This window comes from Molothrus aeneus, chromosome 4 (genome assembly GCF_037042795.1).
Source record: "Molothrus aeneus isolate 106 chromosome 4, BPBGC_Maene_1.0, whole genome shotgun sequence".
Classification (NCBI taxonomy): domain Eukaryota; kingdom Metazoa; phylum Chordata; class Aves; order Passeriformes; family Icteridae; genus Molothrus; species Molothrus aeneus.
In genome coordinates, this window is record NC_089649.1 from 3,939,892 (window position 1) to 3,949,338 (window position 9,447).

The 9,447-nt window shown below is 51.4% G+C and overlaps 1 protein-coding gene across 2 annotated transcripts; it reads right to left on the reverse strand.

The window, feature by feature from the left end:
• Positions 1–5,070: 5,070 nt before the first annotated feature.
• On the reverse strand, positions 5,071–8,791 carry LOC136555873 (GTPase-activating Rap/Ran-GAP domain-like protein 3). Of its 2 annotated transcripts, XM_066548907.1 has the most exons (6): positions 8,629–8,791; positions 8,040–8,104; positions 7,360–7,423; positions 7,066–7,092; positions 6,633–6,708; positions 5,071–5,869 (listed from the first exon to the last, which is right to left on the reverse strand). In XM_066548907.1, exons 1-6 carry the CDS (start codon positions 8,773–8,775, stop codon positions 5,802–5,804), a joined length of 447 nt encoding a protein of 148 aa, XP_066405004.1. In that variant the 5' UTR covers positions 8,776–8,791; the 3' UTR covers positions 5,071–5,801. The 2 variants fall into 2 exon arrangements, 1 of the variants encoding a protein (XP_066405004.1); XR_010783543.1 differs by lacking the exon at positions 7,066–7,092.
• Between the last annotated feature and the right edge of the window lie 656 nt (positions 8,792–9,447).

Sequence of the window (9,447 nt, forward strand, 5' to 3'; positions counted from 1 at the left end):
AAAAAATAAGAAAATAACTACCCAAATAAAAAAAAAACTACTTAAAAAGACCCACCATATAAACACCCACGTTCCCAAAAATAAAACTGATCAACAACCACCAAATACGTCAAAGGACAACAAAAAATGAAAAAAAAAAGAAAAGAAAATACATTTGTAAAACAAAAGTCCCCCAAACCAAATCAACTTTAATTTACAACAAAAAAATTATTCCCAGCTGAAGAATAAACGCATAGAGCCTCATTCGATCAAAATAAAAATACCACCCAGAAATAAACACAAAGCCTAAAGAGAAACGCAACCATTAACAATATCTCCCAAATGATCCCGTAACAATAAAACATACACTACAATCAAACAAACCAAATAAATAACAGCCCTGGAAGACGATAAACACGAACGCAATTAGAGAGATTTTAAAAACCCCGCTGCTATTAACGACACGACGCCACCTCGACCCCACCGAAACAAACGCTACACGCCCACGCTAATAAAAGCCACCGCGACAGAATTAAAATCCGAGCCGCTGCTTCGCGCAACGACCCGTAGAAACCATTGCACGCCTTTAAAAACAGAATAGCCCGGCAGAAAAAATATCCGACTACAGAACTCGATTCAAACCAAACCTTTATCGTCACCACCTGAACCGAGAACCGTACCGCTCAGGAAGAACGCCAGAGCCCTTAGCGCACACCCACTGCGACCCACACAAAACCGTGCGATCGATCCCTACAGAGCACCTCCGAACCACGACACCCAAGAACTTGCGGCAGCCGAACCCCGCGCTGCCGGCCCCGGACGGAGCGCGGCTCCCGGCGGCAAAGCGGCTCCTCCGGCGCGCAGGGGCGGCGCCGCCCCGGAGACCCCCCCGCCCCCGCCCGCTCCCCCTGCCCGGGGGACCCCGGCGGCGCCCGAGCCCCGCGCCCGGAGCGGACAGAGCGGCGGGCACCGGCCGGGCCGGCGCAGCAGCGCCCGCGCCGCCTCTGCCGCCCTCGGCCGGCCCGGCGCCAGCCGCCCTCGGCTCCGCACGGCGGCTCGCACCGGCAGAGCGGCTCCGCCGCTGCCGCGCCAAATTCCCCGTGCGCCTCGGCAACCGCCCGGCCCGGGCCGGCAGCGCTCCCGAGCGGCAACGCTCCGGCCCGGGCCGCGGCCACAAGAAGCGCCCTCAAATGCAGCGGCACAGCCCGACTGCAGCCCTGCAAACGCTGCCAGAGCTGCGGCTTCCCGCAACTGAACCCCGAAACTGACGCCGCGGGCGGCGCTCACCTCGCTTCAACAAGGGCAAAGAAATGGGTTCTCCCCTTCAAGTTCATCCCCTGGGAGAGCAGAAAAGAAGGGGCTTTCCTCCAATGAAATCCTTCAAGCCGTGTGGAAAGGGGGATTTGGACCTCAATTCAAACCCTTGCAAAGGAGGGACACCAGCGCTGTCCCCTCCATTTAAACCTTAGGATGATGAAAATGGGCTGGCTGCCTTCAAATCAAAGCCCTCAGATGACAACAATACTTTGCCCATTCTCGTTCAAATGGAACGCAGGGATTCCCTGTCACCCCTGGGATACCCCTAACAGCCGGGAAAAGGCAGGTTTTCCTTCAATCAACACCCTTCGAACCGCAGGTGAAGGCGGATCCCTCCCAGTTCGAACACAGACAATATCAGGAGAGTAGCTGCTTGCCTCTCCTTCATTTCTTTTGTCTTCACAAGCTCCGGTTTTGTTCCTGGGGAACCGGGGAGGGGGGACTGCCAAGATCAAATCGAAAAGGGAAAGGACCAAAGTCCCCGCTCCAAATCCACACGCGCTCACCCGTTCGGCTGCTGCTTCCCGGCACAAAGATTCGTCCCTCGGCACCTCCTTGAAGCGATGCTCCGCGTCTCCAAGCGCGTATCCAGGTGTTCGCCCGCCCAGACGCTGCGAGAAGCTCTCGCAGTCCTTCCATGAGACAGCCCCGGGAGCCCCCCATGAACCCCTCTTCTCAGCAGCTCCATGCAAAAGGGAGCTGAGGCGAAGCCTCGCCCTAAAACAGCCTCGCCCCCCCCCCGCCCCGGCAGGAGCCGGTCCCTCATCATCCTCACAGCTCACACCTGGCGCTGATGCCACTCTCCAACAGCGCCTCTCCCCGTTCAGCACACAGCCCGCTTCTCACAGACACAGAGCCAACAGAAATCTGCTCCAGGTGCTGGCTGTTCTTAGTCCGTCTGCTTCCACAATTCAGACACGGACGTGCGCTGATGGCACTGAGGGAAAGCTTTCCAGTGCACAAAACTGTCATTCTGGTAGCACGCTTTGAGACGCCTTCAGAAATAGCAGAATCAGCGCCACCTCCTAAGAGCCCTGCTGAGGAACCCCGCCCTCCTTGGGACACCCAATGCAGCAGAGCTCGAAAAACGAAGGGAAAAGTCAAGCTTGGAGTGGGAAAAGACAATAGAAATACAGCAGCCTTTCAAGAAAGCCTTCACACAGTAATAGTGGGACCCGGTCACATTTCTTCTTTCCTTGCTCTCTGGAATGACATCAATACGAAGTAAAAAACCCACACGAAACCCAAGGCAGAGCTGGGATTTTACACGTCTTCCTTTTGGCTCTCGGGATGACAAGCGCCTCTTCCGGGACTGCGACACGATTTGGGCGCTGGCAGAGAACGGAGGCAAAAGGTGCCAGAGAGCCCCTTCTATCGCCTTCAGCCCCTGCAGCTGTTCTGAGGGTTCCAGGGCACAGCTCGGTCCGTTCCTAGATCAAAACCTCACGGCAATATCTTCAGAACTACTACCCATCTCCAGTCGGAACCTTCTACATTCCTGGAAACAAATGAGTGCGTAGAGAGGGTTTCTCCCCAGCTGAGTTTAGAGACCAATTCCTATTCTTTAGCAATACCTAGAAAACCGAACGCCTTGCCAGGTTTTAGCATCCTACACCCACTCACCCCTCCCTCCCTGCGCATTTGGTGGCAGCTTTGGGTCCCTCTGGGGGACGGCACCCAGCGTGACCCCCGCCCCTCGCCCGCCCCCCACCTGCTCCTGCACCGCAGTGGGGCTCCCTCTCCTGGGCACCTTGGGGTGCCCCCAACGGCATCAGAGCCCCGAGTCTTCACCCCCCCCCCCTTTTCCTGACCCCCAAAGAAGGCTCAGAACGAATCCGACTGCCCTGGACAGCAGCGCAGCGCTTCCCCCAAGCCCTTCCCACACGTGCATGGCCCCAGCAAGGGATTCTGCTGCAACAAGAAAGCGGGGGCAGCCCCCAGAAGGCTTGAGGTTCCTGCCCAGCCTCGCTGTCACGGGCCGGGGGCAGCGAGAGAGGGAGCGGCACAGACGGCGGGGACGGCCCGGCACAGGGCGGGGGCCGCTCTCAGCGCGATGCCGGCAAAGCCGCAGCTCCGGCGCTGTCGGCCGGGCTGCTTGAGCGGCACGGGGGGATCCGCCGAGAGCCTCCGGCCCCGCGCGGGGACTCCTGCAAGGGCCCAGGGGCGCCGGGCTCCGGCCCTCGGGGCTTTACTCTCCGGCAGCCCGAGCCCCGCGGCTGCGGGGCAAAGAAGGAAAGGGGGCACGGGAAGAGAGGAGCGAGAGCAGCGCATGAGAAAGGGCGGCGAGGGAGCTCGGGCTGCGCAGGAAAGCGGGACGGGAAGGGAAAGCCCGGGACGAGGGTACAGGGAGGCTGGGCAGAGGAAGGAGAGAGGGGGAACAGAAGGGAGTAGCGGGCTAGGGACAGGACAGGAAGGAGCCGGGTTTGTGGGGGGAGAGGGAATGGGGGAAAGGGAGCGAGAGAAGGCGAATACGGGGAGAAGGAAGGAGGGCTAGAGAGAGGGACAGGCGGGGAAGCCCCCCAGAGCCCCGGCTGCACCCCGAGCCCGGCCCGGCGCCTCGCCCTGCCCGGGATGCTGCGCTCGGCGGAGCTCGGCTCGCTCCGGAGACGCTCGGCTCGAGTCGGCTCTTGTCGCCTCAACTCGGCTCTTGGCGCCTGCATTCGCCTCTTCGGCAGAGCTCGCCTCGCTTCGGCCCAACTCCCAGCCGCTCTGTGCCTTCGGCGCGCCTCGGCTCCGCTCGCCCCGGTTCGCTCGAGGCCGTCAGGGTCGGCCGCTCTCGCCTTGCTTCGGCCGAGCTCGTGCGATTCCCCCGAAGGCGGCGTCGTTCGGTTGTGTTTTTAGAAATATCTTTCTCTATCGATTGTATCTTTCTATAGTTAGATTTATATTTCTAGAATACTTCTATTAATCCAAATAAAAACCCCATCTCTAACCAAATAAATACAATAAAAGCCTTCTTTTAAACGATATCGAAATAATTTTATACTTTGCATAATTATATTCACATTTATATTTATAGTTTCTTTTGATGCAATCTATTAATAATTGTATATAATATCTATAAAATTCTAGACATGTATTTAAAGTATTATTTATATTATGTATCGTATCTACTGCTGCAACTGATTTTTTTCTTCTAGTTTTAAACTTTATCTGTATGTATTTATGATATATTTCTAGACTTAGATTTCTACCTTCATATTCTTTGTATTTATCATTTTTATCATCAAAACCCTGCCTATTGACAAGTAAAAAACCCCGCTTTATTTAACGACTTAAAAAATATTTTTATATTTATAATTTTCATATTTCTGTTTATAATTTGCTCTCTAGTACGTGATAACATACCTGCTCCTGCACCGCAGTGGGGCTCCCTCTCCTGGGCACCTCGGGGTGCCCCCAACGGCATCAGAGCCCCGAGTCTTCACCCCCCCTTTGCCTCTAGTTAGAAACTACACTGGAACTTTTTTCTGGAAACAAAGACACGACCTAAATCCTCTCCCCATGTCCCAGACAGATAGATGTTCAGTTCTTAGTTGACTGGGCAGCAGTTTCTTCAATAGAACGAGAAACAATATGGAAACGTTTTAGCTACAAGCAAATAGGCAAATCTGAACAAGGTCCTGGTGGCCAGCCGCTGCAGTTATTTTGAAGCAATTTTTTAAACAATCAAATACTGATCCCACAAAAAATAAAGCAAAAAGCTGACTACTGGCTAAGAAAGAAGGAAAAATTAACTTTTGACGACAACAACAACATTCCAAGGACACAGGCTTGTTTCCAATCTCATACCTTATTACTACCTCTCTTGGGAATTCTCATCGTGGATCCCAAAAGGAATAAATCCCTCAGCGTGTCCTAAAGCACCAAGGAGCTACCTACAAGTGAAGGTGGCTACTTTCAGTGCAGACACAGCTGATGACACAGCAGTAGCGCAGTTCTATGCTGCCCAGGGATAATACTGTCTCCTCTTCTCCAGCAGCTGACTCTCTCCTGCCATGGTTTCTGTAAATGCATCAGAGCACGACCTTAAACACAAACAGGCAAGAAAACACCATCAGAAGTCTTGCATTAAGCACTACAAGAAGGGTTCCAAGCAGAGACCAACAGAATTTCAAGGAAGCAGTATGCAATTAAACCACCTCAGACTCGTTCAAGTATCCGGCAGGTAGATGGAACCAAAATGGAACCATTCAGAAACGACAAAGAAAACCTCCCCAAGTATTTATACAGGAGTCCTTAACGTCAGAAATGGGATGACAGGTTATGTTCAGATAAGATGAATGTTTATTTGGATGTAGAAATAAACTTCTCTCATGGTCCTTTGCCAAAAAATAGAACCTACAAGTGAACACCTACACCTGCCTAAAAAGACCTAACGAGCCCCTGGCAGCCACCGGCATCAAAGCACAGGGGATGTTTCTAATCCAGGCTAAGGAGAACAACATCACCTTTTGTTCTCTCCAGTTTGTTTCCTCTGCAGTCCTATTTGCTTCTTATGATTTTTACACTCTCTGTATCTTCTCGGGCAGCGCTGAGTCTGACGACCGGGATACGAGAGTCCTTCCCTGCCCTACGGAGAGAACCAGGAAAAAAAGTTAAAAAAAGAACAGGGCAGTTTGAAGTTAATACTTCCGACGAGAAGCAGCACCTGACAAACAGAGTGAACAAAGCGTGATACCTCCCTGGGGACAGAAGACTTACAAACTCTCCGGGATTTACAATCCTAGTAACCAAGCCCTTCAGCACAGCAGCCAAGTGTCCCATTAGGTGGTGCTGCACCAAGGAATGATCCGAGAGGTTCCAAAGAGTGAAACGCACGTTATTTTCCAAAGACGTAAAATCGTGCAAAATAACAAAACTACAATAGATCTAAACTACAGGGCAAGAGTACAAGTGTTAACTTGAGGAGCTGGAACCATCCAGGTGAGCAACTGCTACCTGGATCCTCAACAGAGTTTGAGGAACCCTCCAGGATACAGAAGGGTTTTCCCCAGAAATGTCACAGGCCGAGTTTTGATAGAAGTACACTTGCCAGATGCTCAGAAACGTCACCCATCCTCCTCCGGGTGTCCTGAGAGAGCTGCAAATGGCTCTCACGTGGTTTGAGCTGGTTCTGTAAGGGCTCAGGGTGAATTTCACCAGATGCAGCCAAACTGGGCAACACCCAGTGGGACAGAAGGAACCCAAAGCTTGTTTTACCCAAAGCTTGGGTAAGCAGAGCCCCAGCAAATACTGAGGAAACGGACAGAACAGGGTAACAAATAATAAACATACCTTTTTTTTTTTTTTTTTTTAGATGAGCAAAACAATTAAGGAGAAGGTGGAAAACTCACCATGACTGAACATTTCATCACCTGTAAGCTGACCATCCTTAGCATAGAGGACTCCAAATTTAAAATTCACCGATCCCTGGAAAATAAAACCAAATATTATTTGGTAAACAGCCAAACAGAAGACGTAAAAATTTGTTTCCTCTAATCTTGGCATACATCCTACGCATTAGAACATACATTTTATACCATCTCCCAATACACAATAATTTACCTTTAAACTTTGATAGTATAGCATAAAATCATTAACTTATATTGGTGATCTATTATTATTAAGTTGGTGCTTCAAGTTATTTTTGCTGTCAGGTTCAAAAAAACATTACTTCTTTTTACTGTAACGAGCAATTGATTTAGAAGTCATCAAAAGCCCATCAAAATACAAAGCTGTACTCACCGGACGGGTCTGTGAGCAAGAAGTAGTCAGGCTTGTACTCACCTCTTGCCCTTCAAGAACCAATAAATCCTGTCAACAAAAACAGCATCTTTAGCCCCCTCCTATTAAAGATTCTACAAGGATGATGGTTTTATTTGTGTTTAGTAGAAGTTTGGATTTGAAATGGCCAGTTCAATGGATAAAGAGACAGTTTAAGTAGTATTAGATTATTATTATTATTATTATTATTATTATTAGCTACTGGAAGAAACAAACCAGTGGTATCTATACTTAATTACTTCTGTTTCCAGAAAATAATAAAGAAAAAGAACCAAACAAAGAAAAGTCACTTCCTACCTTTTGTATCTCAGGATGAAAAATGTCTCTTGGGCTCTTCTCCAGTTTCTCCAGACTCCTGGCACTGAAATGCAAAGGAACGAGTGCTTTAGAGGAGGGCAAGTGCACATTCCAACCCCGAACCACCAACCGATTGCAGTTACAGCGCTTACAAAATGAATCGTTCCCAGAGCCTCTGGGAAATGGAACGGTTGGTGCAACTGCCATTTCTTCCCCAAAATACTAACTTCCAACACTTCCTAAACTTAGTTTGCATTTTAAAAACAGAAATTAGGGAGACTCAGGGTGGAGATCAGGTTGAAATTGATTTCCTTCTAAAGCACAGGGCTCTGTTCCATCACCCTTCACTTTGGCTCCACACAGAATCACGGGGAGCATTTTAGGAGGGCTCAAGAACCAATTCTATTTCTCTCTTTTTTCTAGTTCTCTCTCTTCCTAAATCATTCAAGGCAAGTCAAATGAAAAAGGACAAGTTCAGCATCAAATGCACACTTTTTCCCTTTGTCTGCTCAAGAACAGGCTTTAAAACCACTTCTTGCTGCCTTCAACGATTAAGACTTGTAAAACCCTTTTTACATGTTGGATAGGTTTATCATAAAAACCACAGAACGCAAGCTCTGAATTACAGGAAAAGGTACACAGGCAAATATCTAAACTGATGGTGGCTTGTCAATCCATACCTTAATGGAGATTGCACTGAGAATGGTTTTGTGGGACTCCAAGGGAGACAGATTTTCTGAGTACCCTGAAAACAAGAAAAGCTGGGATATATTACAGGACATACCCACTTGTTCTGCATATTCAAATAGGATTATTAATAAAAACAATTAAGTTAAAAAAGAAGGAAGAAAACCAAGGTAATTTTACTCAGCTATATTTACTGCCGATTTAGAGAAAAAAAATAGTCACGGGTGCTGCAAAGAAAAAAAAAGTGAACCAGAAACGCCTACAGTAGAACTTTAAAACAATTGCTTGGATAAAAGCAGCTCATGGAACATGAAGTAGAAAAAAAGCGAAACCAGTATCAGACCTGCCTATTTTCTCACCATTGCACAAGAAAAATCCGACAAGCGGTATAAAGTCACTGCCTAAAACCGATCCTAGGATGTAACCAAGAACAATTGAGGCATTTGCTAATCTAAACGGAAACCTTTTCCGGACCCTAGTGTCAAATCACACGTTTTGCCTTGCAGCAGCTCGAGGCTGGAGAGCATTTCCCCTGGGGGTCGGGAGGGTAGGGGCACCAGGGGCTGAGTTTGCGGATCGCACCTGTGCCAGCAGAAGGATCCAGCCCGGCGCTCCTTGCGCTCGCCATTCTCCGGGCCATCGCTGTGTTTTACTGCTCAGCGATGCCGCTCCATCTGTTTGCGTGGAAGAAAGAGCCACGAGCACTGAGGCACTCAGCAGCCGTGTCATTCCAGCCGCTCGGCCGCCCCCGCCCGCAGCAGCGGCAGCAGCCCGAGGGACACGGCTGCAGCTCGGCGGCTCCCGCGCCTCCGCCAGCCGCCGCACAGTGACCGCGGCAGCGCCCGGCGCCGCTCGCCCGGGGCGGCTCCTGCAGCTCCCGGCCCGCGGCAGCAAAGCACCGCCTGGCGCTCCGCCATCGGCGGGCGGCAGCGCGCCCCGCCCGAGCCGAGCCCCCGCCACCGGGACCGCTGAGCGAGGCCGAGGCACCGGGCGGACGCCCCTTCCGCGCCGCTCGGCTCCGTGCGGGCGGCCGGCCGGAGGCTTCGCCCCTCCAGCGTCGCTGCCGCGGCTCCGTCCCGCGCGGGAGAGGCGCCGGGAGCTCCCCGCGCCCAGCCCGCTCCCCCGGCGCGCGGCCGCCTCGGCCCGCCAGCCATTCACATGGCGCGTCGGCCGTTGCGTCAGACGCCGCGCTTTACGGCCGCAGGGCCTGCCGGGAGTTGTAGTCTCGGACTGACAGCCACCGCTCCGTTTTCCGCCACCGGGAGCTGCGGTCCCGCCGGGGGATCAAACGGCTCCTTCGCTCCTGGGCGCGGAAGCACCTTAGGCAGCACCGCCCCTCCCGAATGTCCTTTCTTTTCCACTCCAACTCTTTTTTCTTTTTTTCACTCTGTTTTTTCACCC

Coding starts and splice junctions, on each gene's coding strand:
- LOC136555873 (XM_066548907.1), bottom strand. CDS start 8,775: ATGACACGGCTGCTGAGTGCCTCAGTGCTCGTGGCTCTTTCTTCCACG. Junction 7,424..8,039: donor TCAGTGCAATCTCCATTAAG/GTATGGATTGAC, acceptor TTTGCATTTCAG/TGCCAGGAGTCTGGAGAAAC. Junction 7,093..7,359: donor TTCATCCTGAGATACAAAAG/GTAGGAAGTGAC, acceptor TTTTGTTGACAG/GATTTATTGGTTCTTGAAGG.